This window comes from Olea europaea, chromosome 1, assembly GCF_002742605.1.
Source record: "Olea europaea var. sylvestris chromosome 1, O_europaea_v1, whole genome shotgun sequence".
Lineage (NCBI taxonomy): Eukaryota > Viridiplantae > Streptophyta > Magnoliopsida > Lamiales > Oleaceae > Olea > Olea europaea.
Window position 1 is genome coordinate 29,080,852 of NC_036237.1, and position 19,607 is coordinate 29,100,458.

The 19,607-nt window shown below is 35.8% G+C and overlaps 1 protein-coding gene and 1 pseudogene across 3 annotated transcripts in view; one reads left to right on the forward strand and one right to left on the reverse strand.

Annotated features, from left to right (window-relative positions):
- LOC111400121 overlaps positions 1-10,746 on the forward strand; it is a 35,884-nt gene extending 25,138 nt beyond the window's left edge. For all 3 annotated transcript variants that reach the window (XM_023027563.1, XM_023027569.1, XM_023027574.1), the window contains 4 exons: positions 4,539-5,945; positions 6,337-7,113; positions 7,195-7,420; positions 9,583-10,746. In XM_023027563.1, coding sequence (XP_022883331.1) covers positions 4,539-5,945; positions 6,337-7,113; positions 7,195-7,420; positions 9,583-10,445 — 3,273 coding nt within the window. In that variant the 3' untranslated portion in view covers positions 10,446-10,746. The remainder of the gene's footprint in view (positions 1-4,538; positions 5,946-6,336; positions 7,114-7,194; positions 7,421-9,582) is intronic.
- A 4,173-nt stretch (positions 10,747-14,919) lies between these two features.
- LOC111406989 lies at positions 14,920-19,432 on the reverse strand (annotated as a pseudogene).
- Positions 19,433-19,607: the final 175 nt, after the last annotated feature.

Sequence of the window (19,607 nt, forward strand, 5' to 3'; positions counted from 1 at the left end):
ACAATAAAATTCAAGTTAAACTCTCCCCCGAACTAAATATTTCATTGTTCTCAATGCAAAAACATGTCTGCCAAATCAAAGTAAGGAAAGATGTCACCTGAGTATCACAGTGAATCAGCATAAGCTAAAATACGGTTAACCTAAAAGTTCTCAATGGAAAGGATGATGCAGAAAATGAAAATAAACTGAAGAATGCATGGAATAAACCTAAAAAGAATGCAAAAAATAAAAATAAAAAGAAAGAAAAGGGAACGAACTCCCCAGGAGTTGCCTCCCAAGCAGAGCCTTTGTATATTGTCGTTGACTCGACTCAGTATTGCCTTCTTTAGCCCTCATCCAGCCGGGGCATTTGTAATCTTCTTTGCATTGCACCAAACTTATTGGAGATAAGCAACGGCGATGTTTCGTAACCCTGCAAATTATCAAAAGCAGCACAGATATCAGCATACTCCCTGTCATCATATATTGCTGGAATTTCAGAATTCAAAAGGAAAGAGCTCAAAGGGTTGGGGTCTATAATTGCAGGTGCTTCCTCCCGAACGAGTGCATGAATCATAAATGTTTGATGACACTCATCATCTGCCTTGAGTTGCTTCATGATGTGAAAGATGTTGACTTCTAAGGTCATGCTTCCAAATGATAGTTTCATTAGACCGTTCCTGCAATTAATAAGAGCACTAGCCGTGGCAAGAAAATGTCTACCAAGAATAATGAGAATCTTGGAGTTTACATTCACATCAACTTTCAAGTCCAATACCAAGAAATCCACGAGATAGCAAAATTTGTCAATTTGTACAAACACATCCTCAACTACTTCCCTAGGTTTAATAGGGGATCGATCGGCTAATTGTAGGACCACAGAAGTAGGTTTGATCTCACATAGACCTAACGTTGAGTATATAGCATAAGGCATGACATTGACACTAGTCCCTAAATCGAGAAGAGCTTGTGCAAACTCATGGTTTTCAATGGTGCAAGACACAGTGGGGCAACCAGGGTTCTTATACTTGGTTGGAATTCTTTGCTCAATTACCGCACTCATTTGTTCAATCAAGAAAACAGTTTTCATGACAGTGTTTCCTTTTTACAGTGCATAAATCCTTAAAAACTTTAGCATATGTAGGAACTTGTGAAATCACATGCAGGAGAGATTGATTTTTACCTGTTTGAAGTGTTCTAGGATTTCACTATGTTGTTCGATAGGTTTCGAGGTAGACTTGAGAGCTTGGGAGAATGATACTCTAGATGGATTCTTCACTACCTCCTCACTAGGCGTACTCTTTTCTGCGCTACTGGGGTCCTTTTCATTTTCCCTACATTTGGGGGTTGGTTCTATAACTCTTTTAGATTGAGTAGTTATGACATTAACTTTCTTAAGGTTGTTTTCTCCTGAGTATGAGGTTTGTGCCATATGTTGTCCCTTAGGATTTGATTGAGCCTGTGCTGGAAATTTCCCACATTCCCCTACAGCTAAGGCATTAGTGAACTTGGACATATAAGTTTTTATTTCTTTGTTTTCCTCAACAATTTGGGTAGTCATAGTCTCAAACTTCAGATTAGTCTTACTTTGTGCTTCTATGAACGCATGTAAAGTATCTTCTAAGGAATTCCTCGAGGATGTGGGTTAACGTGGGGGGTTGCATTGTAAGCTCTATTGAATTGGGCAGGTTGTTGGTTCTCAAACTTCTAGCTAAAGTTGAGGTGATTCAGCCACCATGGGTTGTGAGTTTCGGAATAAAGTAGGGCTTTTGATATACATTTAAAGCATTACAGTGTTCCTCATAAAGTCCCCTCATCTCAATATAAGTGGCACTCCCGTGCTAATGTGCTAGGTGATCACTCCACACACAAAATAAGGCTCTAAAGATTCAACACGAGAAACAGGTCGAGTTGTTTTTGAATCCTTAGTACCTAGGGCTTCAAGGTCTCTAGTGAGGGCTTCTACTTTTACTCTGAGGTTGTCTTCCACCCTAAGATGATAAATACACGTGCTATTTGAGTTTTCAGTGGGTCGTGACCTATTAGTACTCTCAGTGGCACTAGGTCCAGTCCAGGTATGAGCTTTTTTAGCTAAGTCATCTAGGTAGTCTATGGTCTCATCCGGATCTTTTTGCAAAAATTTTTCATTATACATCATTTCAACAAATTGACGCTCCCTAGACAATAATCCCTCATAGAAATAACTCACAATGCGCCAACTTTCATTATCATGGTGGGGGCAGAGGGCTTGCATTTCTTTGTACCTTTCTCACGCTTGATATAAAGTTTCACTCTCCTTTTGAGTAAAATAAGAGATTTGCTTTTTCAATGCAATTGTTTTATGGTGGGAAAAGTACTGGCCAAAGAATGCTTGAGTTATTTCAGCCAAAGTCCTAATCAAGCATGGTCTAAATGAATAATAGCTAGCTTTTTGCTCTTTCTTTAAGAGAAAACGGGAAAAATTTAATCCTGATTGCATCCATTGTATCACGTTGATTGTGTGAAAAGATGCAACCACCTCTTCAAATTTCCTAATATGCACGTATGAGTTTTTATTTTCAAGACCGTGAAAGGTTGGGAAGAAGTTGGATCATTCTCGATTTAAAGTCCATACGTGGCTTGGAACAGTATAATCAGTTCACAATCTATGGATTGGGTGATGCCTCGTCGTATAGAGGACGTGATACGGGCATGGCGTAGAAAACTTCGGGATAAAGATAGCAAACTAGTATGGCACCTTATCCCGGGTTGCATTGTTTGGTGCGTGTGGAGAGAAAGGAACAGCCGTTGCTTCGAAGATCAAACAAAGACAAGAGAGCAGATAAGAGAAACATTTTACTTTACCTTGTATTCTTGGTTTAATGCTGTGGCTAGAAATCCTGTAGATGGGTTGCCTAATTTCATGTTTTTCCTTAATAGCTTAAAGTGATTGTACACCCCCCGTGTATTCTCTTTTAAGTAATAAAATTATTTGATTACCTATCAAAAAAAAAGTCCATACGTGGCATATTAGGTGGAAATATGATGTATGACGATGTAGATGTGCGTGTGGAGTGGAGATAATCGTGCAAAGTCCTAGTTGGTGCCTCTTCGTGTTCACAATCAGTTATGGTGTTATGTGATGTAATGTGCGTGCCAACAAATTCAGTATCAAAAAAAGGGTTAGGAGGAGATTCAAACACTGGTGGCAGCCTTGCAATGAATCGCCCTTACTCGTCTTGATCCCTGGTCATAAAGCACGAAAATAGGGTTTTATGAGAAATAATAAAATACGAAGTAAACTAACGAACGTTTACTAGGTCAAAAGTGGATCTCAATCTCATGCTGAAAATCTGAAAAATCCTTATGCGGTCGAAATTTGATTTGTGAAAATATTATGGTCATATTTAACTTCTTTTGACTTCTAATTGCACCAAATGGACTCCTAGCTTTCTTGAATCATCATTCCATCGCCCATCTCATCTTTAGATTATTTGCAACTTGGTACCTGAACCTTCACTTTTTTTCATTTTAGTCATTTTTCGCTCTCTTCTTCTAAATTCCACCGTATTCATCCATTTGCAACCTAAATCAAAATATAAGGGTACTTCGTGCGTTTAGACGTCAATATATCATGCAAATACAAGTATAAATAAATGAAAACATGATAAATTGTGCTATTATCAAGACATAAAAAAGAAAATAAAAAACCCGTAAAACATTCTAGATCGTCCAAAAATTGCCCAAAAGCTAAGGCCAATAACAAACTGTCCAAAAAACGCAAGACAAAGGGGTGACGTTTTAGTCCCCTTGAGGTTTAGCCTTGAGGAGTAAGCTTACTAATGGCCCTCTAGAAGTAAGCTTTGAGGTGTTCTGTAGAAGCCTTCCGTGAGGCAGGAGGTGTGAGCCTCAAATATATTTTTTGTTTCTAAGGATTTGTTTGCATTGGATGTTCTGGTACATGTAGCAATTGATCAAATGGGAAGGCAAAAGGGGATTCATGTAAGCCAAATCTCTTGAAGTACAATTTTACTGCCCTAGGGAAATCTATGATCTTAATTTGATTATTCTTTGTAAGTATATGAACCATGAATTCCTTCTTATTCTTGAGATAACGCTTTAATTTGGGTCTGCCAATCAGCAGTTCTGAAGAAATTCAGTTCTCCTTTAGATTTAGAACCAAATGTAGTTTATCTAATGTATCTTCTACACGGAACCTTTTTTGGGTTCTTTCTCCTTTGGAGTCCACGGTAGGGACTACCTTTACACTTTGGAAGATTTCCTGGTTGGAGGCTGCCCACTTATCGATCATGCAATATTCTTCCTCCATATCATTTGTTGTTCTCTTCTAGTTTCATGTACCAATGTAAATGAACATTTACAGATAAGTAGAATGCAGTTTGATTCCTTTACATATAATAGGGAGTTCTGGCCGTTTTATGCTGTGATATATGTGCATCTCTGTTCTGCTCTCGGAGACATAGGAAGAAGTACACATTCTGATTATGCTTTTAGTTTATGCGTGATGATTCACTACGATTTTGATTGTTTCATTTCTGTGTGTGCTGTTATTTTGTCAGTGTTGGATTGCAGCTTCTATCTTGAAACAGAAAATCGATAAGAAGGATTCACTCATGATAGCAAAACAGTATCTGAATTATGGATGCACTGAAGAACAGGCAACCCATGTTTATTCAAAGATGCGGCTGTTGAAGAAGATGTTTTTGCAGTGTTCAGAGAACAAGGAATCTAGAAAGGATTGCTTGTTATCGACAGAAGATATCAGCAAAGAATCATGTAAAGCTGATGCAGGGATACCACAATATTCAGCAGTTAACTTGCAAAATGCGAAATCTGATATTGAAAGATCAGCAAATAAAGAGCCTTCTGGTTATCTGATTGTTTCAGAGCATAAAAATCCAATGAACGACAAAGTTGCTGAAAGTGAAACTGAAGAAAAGTTAAAGAAAATCCAGAAAAAGTGTGACAAGCGGTTGAAAATACTTATTCAGAAACAGCAGGACGAAGTTAAGAAATTCCACAGAATTTGGGAGGAGAAAAGGGAGCAATTGGAGATCGAACACAAATTGGAGTCTGCCTGTATCCGGTCTATACATGGTCAAGGGTCAGTAGCGATCGACAAACTCCAGATTTTGGATTCTGACTTTGCAAAGAAAATGGAAGAGTTCAAGCGCTTGAAGGACATGCACGTTAAAGATCTTGAAGCAAATCAGTTATCTGCAAGGAGTTACGAGAGACAAAAGGCAGCCAGTTGGTTGGCCAAAGCAAAAGCAAAAGCCTGCCATATTGAACTTATAGTTGTTGATGAGCCAGTTGGATCTCAATCTGAAGACAAGGTTGGATGCTCTGAAGCCCATGCACATATTACAATCCGTGCTCCTGAAAATGCTGCCCCCATCTCTAAAAAGCATACTGAAGACACAAATCCTAATGAAGATGTGCATCTCGTGCAAGGGAATGTTGTGGCGCCATCTAATACGTTTGTCATTGCACATGCTGAGGCTGTAGGTAGTACTCTGCCTACTGAAACTGCCAATCATCTGTCAAGTATAACTTCTGAAAGGGAGTTGGGGACATCTTCCTTTGAGAGGACATTGATTGCTGAACTGCCCTGTGAATTGATTCATTCAGGTAATACCACTGGGGAGATGGCTTCTGGGAACTTGCCTGGTTCTGGAGAGCTGGTTTCTGTTGAAATTCCAATGGTTCAGGTGAGTGAAGAGATTCCAACAGAGGTTCCTGCAACTGTTTCTGAAGATGTGATTCGTGTTCACCCTGTAGAACATATTGATGTTTCCGATAAGTGTGTTAAAGGAGATATAATTGATTCCAATTTATCTGATGATGTGAACCAGAGAGATGGTAATGAGTCAATCAGTGGCTATCAAAGTTTGGTAGAACAATCATTGTTACCTCCGACAGGAACAATCATTGCTCCTTCAGACGGTTCTTTGCCCCCAAGTCATGTAATATCCTATTCCTTTCTGAATTGTCTACATTTCTGCTATTTTATCTCGTTTTCCTGTCTGTGATGCATCAAAGAGTAACTCTATCTATCACTAAGTTACGCTATCCTATACAATCTATGGTGTCTAAAATAGTTTTCTAGATTGATAGTGCTAGTATCGTTTATTTTGGAGAATTGTCTCGAAATAATCTGGACTGGCTATTCGCCATGCATTGGTATTCGAGTACATGTATTGATTCCTGCAGCCCTTGATTTGGTAACAAATTTGAGAGAGAGGGTGGATCTATTTCAGCTTAGAATGTACCTTTTATGATCCATGCAAACTTCCCGAGCTTTTTACAAATCTAACTATAGAATTACAACTGATTAAACAAATGCCATTTGATCAGGCACTACTAGAAAGTTCAACATCTGGGGAATTTCGGGACGAAGATGCACCAGTCTCAGAAAATGAAAGTGCTTTGCAGGTTGAAGTTGCAATCTCCAAACATATTGACTCTGAAAACCCTGCACCGTCTAATGATCACGTTCCAGAATATCGAAGTACTTTGCAGGTTGAAGATGGAATCTCGGATTGTATTGACTCTGAACCCCCTACAGAGTCTAATCAGGCACTGGTGACCGAGAATCATGAGCGGCTTCAGCCAGTTTCCATTGATGTATCTCTCAGATGTGATCAAACACCGGCTACTGGAGTTGAACATGAAAACCATGATAGAGAAAGAATCCTAATTCCAGAAACTTCTCCTCAATTATCTGGGGAACTAGAATCACTTCCATATCAAACCGCATCTCAAAATGGGCAAGATTTGGTAGAGCATCCTCCCGTTGCTCTTATGGGTTCAACTCTTGATTGCCATCACCTTGATTTAGGATTAGTTAATCAAATTGATCACGTGCCAAATAGTGAATTGTTTGCCTTCTCCCAAAGTAATGCTTCTATGCCCCAAGCTGTAGTAAATACGGCTGAACTTCCAAATCAAGTTATTCTGCAATCTGAAGTAGATTTATATCATGCTCGCGGATCTGGCGACCTTACATCTCAGCCTACTTATCAAGTCCCCACTTGGTATCCAACTTCATCTTTGCATGCTGAACCACTTCAAAATGAATTACTAAGGATCAGTAAAGAGACAGAAAAGGCAGTTAAAGTTCATGAAGATTTGGTTAGTATCTGAATTGCTTCGTAATCATATAATATTCTGTTCTATATGTTCTAATTTTACTAGACATCTCTCATTTTGCAGAAGTTGTTGCTGAAATCTGAGTGTGAGAAGGAGATACAGGAAGTTATTGCTCAAATACATAATAAATACGAGGCAAAACTTCATGATGCTGAAACAGCATTTCAGCTGAAAAAGAATGAACTTGATAAGAATCATAATAAAGTTCTTATGAATAGAATATTGGCTGAGGCTTTCAGGTCTAAGTGTTTGGATCTCAGGCCTTCTGGGCCTCCAGGAATGCAGCGAGGTAATAATTCCTTGGTGATACCCTTTTGAAATCGCAAATAATCTTTTCTTAGTTTAGAATGCTGGTATCTGAGTTGAGCATATAATTTTGACATGAGTTCAGCATGCTTAGAATTCTCAATACCATGTCTGTATGAACTACTGATGAAAGTCCTTTTCTCCCACCTAGAGATTTGAACTTGTAGGCATTAGAGATGGTCTACAAAGACTATGCCATGTTGAAAGAGTTCTACTGTGAACTTCCTTTTGTAAATAGCGTGTCTCAAGGTTAACCTAATTATCTCAATTAACGTGCTCCAACCAATTCCCCAAAAGAGCAGGGTGGTAGTGCAGTTTGTATTGGCAAATTAGACATCTGGGGTTGAAGATATTTGCATGCTATGCAATCAACGATTCCATGGATTGATGGGTTTGCTTGCTTGGCTAAGAGCATTCATTTGATGGGTTGCCCATGTAATAGATAATAATAGACACAGCTCAAGCTGTAAGTTTGAATAAACTGATATGGTAGTGCAAAAATTTTAATACTAATAGATCACATTTGGTACATATTATAGAATTGGAGGAATAGGATTAGGAGGGATAGGATTGGGGAGGATATTATGGTGGATTGTTCTAATATGGTGTTGGTATTTGGTGCTACACCGTATTAGAAAAATGTACAGTTATTGGAAAAAAATAAAAATAAATTATTACAATACTTCTTTAATTAAAAATTATTTTTCGAACTTATATGTAATTTCACTCATAAGCAATTTTATTACTTAAAAGTGAATTGTTTTGTTGTCAGTAATTTTTTTACTTCTAAATGAAACTTTTTGCTTTTTTTGTGTATTTTCCTTATAAGTGACTATCTCATTAGTAAATTTTTTTACATATAAGTTATTTTTTTACTTAGAAGTTATTTTTAAGTTATAAGTAATATTTGTAACTTATAAGTGATTTTTATTCATGATAAATTATTTTTCTAATACACAATTTTTTTCCTTAAAAATGATTTTTTTTTTTTTTTTTAATTTAACACAAGTTTTGCTTAAAAATGAATTTTTTACTTATAAATTTTTTTTAGTTATAAGTTATTCTTTTACTTATCAGTGAAATATTTAGTTTCTGTTTACTTGTAAGTTTACGCATTTCAATCAACTATTTTTCTTCTTAATTATCAATTGGTGAATAAATAATACGTGTCTAAACCCACCTATATATTGTATTAATTTTATACAGTTGTCTAAAAGAGGATAACACCCCTTAGATTAAGCCCCTTTTTGACAACCGTTATTTAAAAATTCTTTTTTCTTTACTTTTTAACCACATTCTTATAAAAATCACTATTCAAAATATTGATTTGGCCAAATAATAGCCATCATATAGGAGCTAATTTAATTGGGTACCAACTAACAAATGCCGGATAAGATTAGATAAGATTACATTAGTCCTTATCCGGTCTAATACGGTGCATCAAACATGCCCGTAATGTATATCAATGGCAAAGACTATAAAGGGCATGGTCTGGGAATGCCACATGTTATACTGGATTTAGTTATACTGGTTTTTGGTGCATTTCATAATTGTATATGCCATGTTGGGTCACCATTTCTAGTAGTAAAGTATAAATTTGTCATCTTTGTGGAAATGAAAATCATCTTAAAATTGCAGTTCCAACTTTTCTTTCTTGACCAGCATTTGTTTGATTATTCTCAATTGCTAGCTGTATTGAATTAGTTTGAAGTAATTCTCTATTTCTGTAAAGACGTACGAATGTTCATTACTAGAAAATTGAAATAAATTTTATATATGCATATACGGAATCTCCAGAACCAGGTATCCACCACCACATGCAAGATTACCTCGTTGCTTTCTATCTAGGTTTTGGGTCGATTAAATTATATTCTAGTTTTACTCAATATCGTTCATTTCTTTTTATATTAAATATCTGTAAAATTATACAGAGTTTCCAGAGCCTGGTGTCCACCACCACGTGCAAGATTACCTTGTTGCTTTCTATCTAGGTTTTGGGTCGATTAAATTATATTCTTGTTTTACTCAGTATCGTTCATTTCTTTTATATTAACTATCTATAAAATTGTCTGACTAATTAAAGATGCATTTCTATATGCACTCAGCGAGGTGAACTTTGGTCTCATAGTCTCATTCTCTTTGCAGCTATGTCTTCCAGTTTCATGCAGCAGCTATCAATGCAACGCCCTGTGAGACACCCAGTATCTTCAGTTTCCCAACCTCAGACTGTGGTTCCAACTGTACAGACTTCACAACAGCTACCTTTGCCAAATTCTACTGTACCATCCCCCGTCTTTGGTTCCTCTTCAAGAAGCCAACCTCGGATTGTGACTCCAACTGTACAAGCTGCACATCAGCCATCGCTGCCACATTCTGCAGGACCTCCCCCTGGCTTTGTTTCTTCTTCAAATTGCCAACCTGTTGCCAGCCAGCATAATCCCACTCCAGCCGTACAAACTGTACGCCGTGCATCAGCTCGTTTATCAGGCTTACTGACCAGACCACCACTCATAAGTGCCATCACACCTTCCACGGGTAATCTGCGCGTGGGAGAGGTCCGTTCTCCAGCCCCACATCTTCAACCTTTCCGGCCCTCAACATCTGCCTCTGCAGCCAGTCTCCCTTTGCATTCACATGCTATGCCTAGCCAGCAGTCACCAACGCCCCGTCCTGCAACTTCTCCATTTTCTCAGCACACCCCTCAACAAACATCACATTCTCAGGTGCTGCCATTGCCGACAATAAATCCCATTTCTCGTAATAGACCTCAGCATGAAAGTAGGCTGTCAGCTCCTCATAACTCGTCTCAGTCTGCCGTTCAGTTGCTTATGGACATGGATCAACGTCCTCTTGTACATGGACATAATACTTTTGCAACTTTACCAGATGTTGGTACAAATTTTGGTTCGTTGGAGCAGTCCAACCTTGAAACGCTTGGTAATGTACAGGGTACACTTCCCTCTTCAGTTGCTACAGAAGACGTTGTTTATTTGTCTGATGAGGACTGATGTTTCAGAGAGCTGTACCACGACCAACTCCACATTTACAATGCTAACTTGGAAGGTATGATTCATTTTACAATGCCGACTTCATGTTAGGTTCGAACTGTTTTTCATTCATGTTTGGTCGAGTTGAGAAGGCCTCCAATGGTCTCTCAACATTTTGTAAGTCTACAATTTTAACGATTTCTTCCTTCGTCCATTGGACTGCCAGCTCTGGTGTACATCGTATTTTTACCCAATGTGTGTATTTATGAAATTCAGTTTCTTTGACTTTGAAATGCATAAATGAATTTTGTCGAGTGATTTAGACTACGTGTTTATTTAAATTATCGATTTTGGTCGTTTACGAGGGTATGATTTTGGATGATTTTTAATAGATGTCTTCGGAGAAGTTCAACTCATGTCTACAAGTTTATTAATTGGTGGTTCTTACACGTTCCTTGGTGAAATTTTGAATTTATTAATTTTTTATATGAAAATTTTTACTCATATAAGTGATATTTTAATTAAGTGTAATGTTATTTAGTATCACTAGTCAAAAGTAAACGTGCATTGCACGTTGTTTAGAATTGCTTTATAAGTGCCGTAAAAATAATATTTGAAGATACCATAATTTGGGAGATAGTTGTGAAAAATTGTTGATGTGAAATGAACTTTTTATTCAATGAGAATTTCTTTGTACACTATATTTTTTATATGATTAGGGGTATCTGATTTAATTAAATCCTTGTGTACTTGCTTCACAATAACCTACTTTACATACGCATTTTGACATTGATAAAAGAATTAATAGTGCAAGTTCAACACCTTTAATGTTGACTAAATTATAATAAATTACTGTTAATTAAAGGATGGATTCAGAATTATTAAATATACCAGAACTTAAGTTGTCGGATTAGAAAGATAAAAGTTTTTTCCTTTTTTTCCTTTCTCTTATCTCCGCACCACCTCAAATTCTCACTATCAAATTGAGACTTAGAATAGTGTTCAATCATCAATGCCATTGGTATTAGATAACATTATTTTTTTAATTAAAAGTAATTCTTTTATATATATATGTTAATTTTTAACTTCAATAGTGAAATATTAACTTGTAAATAAAATTTTAAGTTGAGTATTATTATTTTTTATTTATAAGTAAATTTTATACTTTTTACTATTTTTTATACGCGTTAGTTTTTTACTTGTAAATAAACTTTTAATTTATAAGTGAGTTTTTGTCTTATTATTATTATTTTTACGTTGTAAGCAATTTTTACACAAAAGTGAGTATTTTACTTATAAGTTAAATTTTTAAAGTAATTTTTTTAGTTATTCTATTTTTATTTACAAGTTAGTTTTGAACAAGTTATGTTGATTGAAATAATTATTTTATAGAGTTTAAAATTGGAAGAGAATTTGAACAGTAGTCAATTTACCGATTTGGTTGGATGAGAAATACCGTCAAAATGACACCATCTGTGTTGGGTGATCCAGTGCCAAACAAAAAAAATAAAAAAATAAAAAAATAAAAATAATAATAATAATAAAAAATCCAAAATCAATACAAATAAAAATAAAAATAATGATCAAATTTTTCAGCATTTCATAAAATGATCGAAACCGGTGAAAAATTACTCCCTAGTAGGCCCTAAGAAATCTTTCGAGTTAATAATCCAAATGGTCACTAAACTTTGTAAAAAGTTTTCACGGGACCATTGAAATTTAAAAATCACCTAGATCATCATTAAACTTTGTAAAAGATTTTTACGAGGTCACTGAACTTCGCAAAAGGTTTTCACCAGGTTACTTTGCAAAGTTCAATGACCTTGTGTAAATTTTTTGCAAAGTTCAGTTATGATTGATTGATTTTTAAAATTCAATGATCTCGTGAAAACATTTTACAAAGTTCAGCGACCATTTGGGTTATTAACCCGAATCTCTCACAACTTATAATCAATGTCTTGGTTGATTAGTTACGAGATTCTCTAGCCTTCATGCCTTGAAGAGTGTCAAGAACTCAAGGAGAAAATTTATGTTTATGGACATGTTTTGTTTTTATTCTCGTTGACCAGACAGTATTAAATCTAACATAACCAACGGCATGAGATGGCATTATCATTTAGCAAGAACACATTATAATTTGAAGTATAAATCATTTTGTTAAAAAAGGTTAAATTCCAACCTTAAGATCCCTCACTATCCCGCCCCTAGAACTTTGTGAGGGAGATAAATAGCGGGATGTGTCCCAACATGCCAGAGAACAAGAACTGTCTGTACGCTGTGCCTACAAGGAGTCCAATTTCATGTCTCAAAAATTGAACCCCACACTGCGGCTGTCAGCAAGGCGTGAGATAACCTCACTCCTGTCATTTGTACCACTGAGCTATGTCCTGAGGAGCCAAAACAAATATATTCATTTTCTTGGTAGCACAAGGAATAGCAAGTGTTTAAGTTACAATTTCTCTTAACAAGATTATTCTTAAATATAAAAAATAATGATGACTACATAACAATTTAGGTTACTTTATAAGGAATGATAATAAGACTCAATGTTAAATGTTGGCGTAAATTAAAGCAGAAATGACAATACAAATTTCAGTTCATTATGTATGTATGTATGTATGTATGTATGTATGTGTATAAAATTTTGATACGGATTCTTAAGTCTTTACATTTGTGATTTTCCATTAGTTTAATAACAGAGATTGAGATAAGATTATCTTTTGCATTTATTCTATTTTTAAGAATACAGCAATAATATGAATTTGGAGACTTATTTTAAAATTAAAATTGTTACGTGTTGACACACTTGGTCGACCCTCTGGGGCCATGGTCCACTCATGCCGAACCACGTGGCATCCTAGGCGAAGCCCCTAGGCCAATAGAAATCAAGCAGCATACAAAAGCAACACCCATGACGCAGCCCAAATGCTGGCGTCAAAGTGAATAGGCCGAGGTTGTTTGTCTTGTCGATGCCCTTCACCCCGAGGCCCGAACGCCTTAAGCAGTACTCCTTCCCAAAGATTCGGTCTTACACAAGGATCCTTCCTGATTAATTAATGAGACACCCATCATGGAGTGCAAGCGTCTTATCTTGTCAAAATAGCGACAATTCTGCCAACTAATAAATGTGTAACAGGATAGGAAGTCAAGTGTGATGCCGCGTGTACTCCCAATCGAGGGCCACGATCTAATTTGTAATACCATAAAGACTTCCCCATGCATCTTTCAGAAGGATAATGCAAGATTCAATACAAGAATCAAGATTACACATTCTTTACTCTCTTAATACACTTTATTCAAGATTACACATTCTTTACTCTCTTAATACACTTTATTCAACAACCTTTTTTACCATCTTGCAATACAACACAATACGAATTCATACGCCCATTCTACGAATATCGATTGGTAATTATTGTACAATCGTTATGCAAACATCTCGCCAGACTCCGAATGTTCTTGTCCCATGCTCTGAACCGCTCCCACGCCCTTGATCTGTTCATTTGATACCGTTCATGTGTTTTAGCGTGTTGGACTAGGTTTACGTGTGTGCAAGTGAGTTCGATATCTGTTGACAATATTTTTTGTAGTCAACAATACCGAACGTTCTTGTCCCATGCTCTTGAACTGCTCTCACGCCCTTGATCTGTCCATTTGAGGCCATTCTAGTGTCTTAACGTGTTGGACTAGGTTTACGTGTGTGCAGGTGGGTTCGATATCTGTTGACAATATTTTTTGGGGTCAACAATAATAATCGATTTTCCAACTGCAAATTTTCAGGTTATTTTTGTTTGAGACATCTGTTTATGTTTATGAGAGTTGGAAAGAGTTGAATGGATAAGATAAAATCTTAAAAATGAGTATATGATGTAATATTAAAACAAATGGAATTTTTCTAAAATAGAAGCAGATAAATAAAGAATGACTTGCTTTTAACTTTTTATTAAATTGCCTCGAACACCTAACTATGTGAGCTGGATTTCCAGGTGGACAATCCCGAGGGTTGGGCGATATAAGAGTTGAAATCACTTCGAATTTAGAAATCTTGATCCGTATCAAGAGGTTTAGTTGTCAAGGGGATCTATCCAGCCATAGATCCTTTAGATTCAACATCAACCATGCTTAAACCTCGAATTTACGTCTCTATATTGGATACAATAATAGAGGTGTCCTATGACATTCGAAGTGTTTAAATGTATTTCTTGTATATGTCAAATCTTTAACTTCCTCCAAAGAGACCAACCATTTACCTTTTGCACAATGTCAATGATAATTGATAAGTAGCCTCAAAACTTATGCTGTCATGTTATTTTCAATATACTAAAGAATGTCTTAAAACCTCAAAAATGTCTATATAGATGTATTAAACAAGAATTCTCATATCCTTTTCAATATTAACCAATAAAATAATGTACAACAAATCCAATACTTCTTGATTGTAAATATTTGAACTGGTTGTTCACTTTTTTGGACGAATTATGCACATACTTTCCTATCATTCGTCATCTACAGAAAAATCAGGTTCAGCTGGTTTCTGCAACGAATTCACTGCCTGGAGTCTGATCCCGAATGCTTATGGAGACCTCTTCTACTAGCAGCCAATCTTGCTACATAAATGGCAAAGCCAGAACCCGGAGGGGCGTTCTCATCCATTTTTCCTTTTGACGATTCCATGTCAGTGACTAAATTCTCTAACTCCCGTAGTTCGGCTGCACTCTTCCGTTTCTTATACCTTCTCCACGTGGCTTGTATAAAATATGCAGCGTCCGCCACTGGTGAGAGTAGAATCTTTACTTGTGCCTTTGTTTTTTGCTGTGTAGTCTTCGAAACTGTGATGCAACAAACTTTAAGTCTTCTGCTCTGAGAGCAAAAGCCTCGACTTCGCATATGACTTCGACAGTACGAGTTGAAGAAGGGAGAATAACACTTGGACGTGGGTCGAGAGTCCATGTTAGGAGTTCCTCGTCACAGAAGTGGCCAGGACCTGTTGACATGTTAAAAGTGCAGCCCAATTCAAATAGCTCAAAGAATGAAGTCCAACTGGACAATTCAGGATAAAGGCCCAAATAGGGTTATTAATGAATGCAGTGTAAGTCAAACGCTATAACACCATCGTCCAAACTTACAAGACGCCCAAGATCTGAGCGAATGAAGTGCCTTGCAGTCGCCCAGAGTTGTAACCCCATTCTCGCCCAAACCTTCGAATCGCCCAGGATCTTAGCAAACATAAGGTATTATGGTTATCCAAAAGTACAGTTATCGAAACAGTTATTGGGTAATCTTATCACGTTCCACGATTCAAAAAGTTCAGTTGAAGACGGTTGAACGATAAAGAGCAGCGACAGCATCTAGAGACGGCAATTCCACGATAAGTTGGCCACCATGAAGAAAGTGGGCAGTTATAAAGCAATTAAACAGTTTCTAAGCGGTTGATCACAAAGAGAGCATCAAGGGAATATAAAAGGAAGAAAAGACATAAAGCAAAGGACTGGAATCAAACACTCTCAAACAGAGAATATGTAATTTCAATTTCTTAGTTTAGACTTAAAACATTTTTTTTCAATACTCGTGTGCTTGCGCCACTTGGAGGCATTTCTGTTTAAGTTTCAATTGTAAAATCATTGCCAATAAAACACCCTTTTTTAGGACTTTGTCTCAAGAGGTTTGTCCCGTACACAATCGTCTGATTCCTTTTTAATTGTTAACGACTACCCGCACAAAACAGAACCAATCCGGCATGAATTGAAAAACCCAGTGCGGCCGCCATTTGTTGTGTAAGAATCGAGGTTCCCGCGGATTATGAATAGCATTTCATTAACTGGATCGCCTTCGCGCATTAGACAAGTACCTTGGGTGCATAATGCAGGTTTAAGCCTCTCACATATAGCATCCAGCATTCTTCCATCCATTTGATCAAATAATGGCACCTGTTAGTATTGTCAAGAAACATGCATATTGTTTAGTACGGATTGCAATATGTCACAAGATCCTCAAAACCTTCACTAGGCTTTGCTTAAAAGTTAATTTTCGCGAAGTAAGTTTAAAAATGTAACTTTGATGATCATGTTTTGCAAAATAAGTAACTTAAAAAAGTGTTTGAGCAACACCAAACATACCCATAATTGGTTCCAGGATTGTCCATTCACCCTTGTTTATTTTCGTAGTTATACTGTTTGTTTGGCAATATCATCGTAAAAATTGATTAATCTTTTACGTGTGTCTAGGATTGTTTTAAAGTACATACTGCATATGTCTGTTCGAATATAGATGAGCAAGAACAATCCAAGAACAAGAAATAAGATGATATATATCAGTTCTTACTCGTCTAACGAGGTCATAACAGAGATGTCGCTTGATATCTCTTCGGAGATCCGAAGGAAGTCCTCGGAGTAAAGCCTCCTCGTCGACTCCTCTAGTAGCCACCCATTTATATTGATCATACTTTCGTACAGACTGCCGTAACTCCACGATTGAAAGAGCAATACATGCTTTTTATCTAATTTGTTCTACACAAAAATATACTTGGATTATGGTATTTGATTTGTGCTACGATTACTATAGTTTTGGGGCAAGCATGGACTATAAATAAGCCATTTATCTACGAATAACATAAATCATAAGACATATAACGAGACACACCAAGTGAACAAATTAAAGAGAGGATTTTAATGAGGGAAATTACCTATTATTTACATTTAAAGATGGAGCAACAATTTAAATTTTAAAATCAATCTATTGTCGTCTCAGAAATTTATTGCTTTAAGTCTTAAGTCAAAAAAATCAAATATAGGTCACTTTTTGTGTCGTTGTGTAGATAGCTTGCCCTAATCCTATCCAATTAAAAGAAACAAAGAATCAAAGGTTTTCACTTCTTTAAAGTTCTATATATCCAAGATTACTTTAAAATAAAATATTAGTTGTAAGCCATTGTTTCGCTCGAAAAGCATAGATCTTTTGGGTTTAATTCATAGGATGGTATATTTTCCCTCGTAGCTATTAATTATGTACTGAAGACGAATAATTTTCAAATCAAAGAAAGTATTAATGGGGTCATTACATTAAGAATAATGCTATTTGCAGTCACTCATTATCGCAGTCATCCTACATGACATACATTTGACAATTAGTGATTTGATATATGAGATAAAAAGAAATTACCACATTAATATAACAAATTATCAGCCGCCATATAGGATGTCACGTATAGCGAATACCACAGTGAGCGATTATGAATATCATTACTCTTACATTAATCATGGCTTCAATAATCACACGTTTAGGTAGAAAGAAATGCCGGCCTTGATCATCTTCAAGAAATAAATCAATATAAAATGGTACACTGTTATCAAATTAAATAGTGTATAATTTTTATTTAACCCATGTTTGTCCTAGTTAAAATTTGATCATTCAACTTTATTCCAATTATACGTTTGTTCTTAAAATTTAACAGATTTCGAGATTTATTGATTGAGTTTTGCTACACTTACAGAAAATCCTCACCAACAATTTTTATGTTGGTAATAAGCAATCATAGCACTGTCTATTATTGTTGATGACATTAGCAATGATATTGTCATTGTTTCTCGATTTTTGTCGGTGACAACAACTATTTCTCTGTCGGAGATGTCGTTGGTATTCAGCGATGAAGGTGCAATAAGACCGTCGATAACCGACTAATTCTTGTTGGTGACTATTTGATCATTAGTGATCATTGCTCCATTTGATTTTATGTTACTAAAAAGTTTTTTAATAAGTGGAACTAACAACTACCCAATTGCAGGCAACAAATGAGAACTGGATTTTGTTGGAAAATGACAACCAGACTCAAGGCCCATTGGGCTGTAGTCAAGACTCAGGCCCTACCCATTATAACCCACTGTCATGAAATTTCTGACAACTTACAAAAATACCCCTAAAATTAGATGTGTTTTGAAAAATCATATGAAAAGTATTTTGGAAGTAAAAAATACTTTGTAAAGTTAAGTGTCACTTTTCTACTTACATATTAAAAAAGTGACGTACAAATTAAAAAATTGATGTTTGTCACTTAAAAAAGTAACAAAAATTCAAAAAAAAGTAACAAACAATGAGAAAAAAATGAGAAAAAAAACCAACAAACACTAAAATGTGACATATACTTAAAAAGTGATATAAATTGGTAAAAGTGACAAATATTTGAAAAAGTAACAAAAATTCAAAGAAAGTGACATACACTCACAAAAGTAACACAAATTAAAAAAAAAAAAAAAAGTGAGAAAACATTCGAAAAAGTGACAAAAAATCAAAGAAAGTGACATACACTAAAAAAATTGCACAAATCCCAAAAAAAAAAGGTGACGAACAATTAGAAATGTCACAAAAATTCAAAAAAGTGACAAACATTTAAAAAGTGATAGAAATTCAAAGAAAGTTACAAACACTCGAAAAAGTGACAAAGTTCAAAGAAAGTAACGTACACTAAAAAAGTGACAGAAATTTAAAAAATTATCAGAAGTATAATGTCACTTTTATTAACAAGTGATATTTGTCACTAAAAAAAATTACAGAAATTTCAAGAAAGTGACACTAAAAAGAGTGACAAACTTCAAAAAGTGATAAAAATTCAAAGAAGTGACAAGCACTTAAAAAAGTAACACAGCCACCGTCTCTCCTCTCTCTGTTCACCTTCAAACATTTTTAAATCTGTTTACCGACAAAAGGCCAATCAAAATGTCAAATATTTTTAAATCAATTCACCGTCATCGTCATCTAGCAACTCAACCAACCCATTGACCTTCACTTAATGAAGATCCCAACAGGAGAATAAGGTAAGTTTTTTTTTCAATCGTCATCGCCTACACCAAATTCAATTACTCCTTCACCACCACCAAAATGTGAGAAATTTCAAAAAAAGATGACTGAAAATAAAATAAAAATAAAAATAATGACAGAAATTCAAAAATGTGACAAAACTAAATAAGTGACATTTTGTCAAACGTTTTGAATCTTACCAATATCATTCTCTTCATTTCTCATCAAACTCGAGTTTCCACTTTCTCGAATACGGTTGAAATTTGGGAACCTAGCGTATTGGGAAGGTTAAGATTATCTTCTTCTTGACTCAACCCTTAAAGACTTGTTTGAATGGGTTCTGGAGGGTAATTGGAACCGGGGGAATGAGATTAATTTTCTCAATAAGCAAGA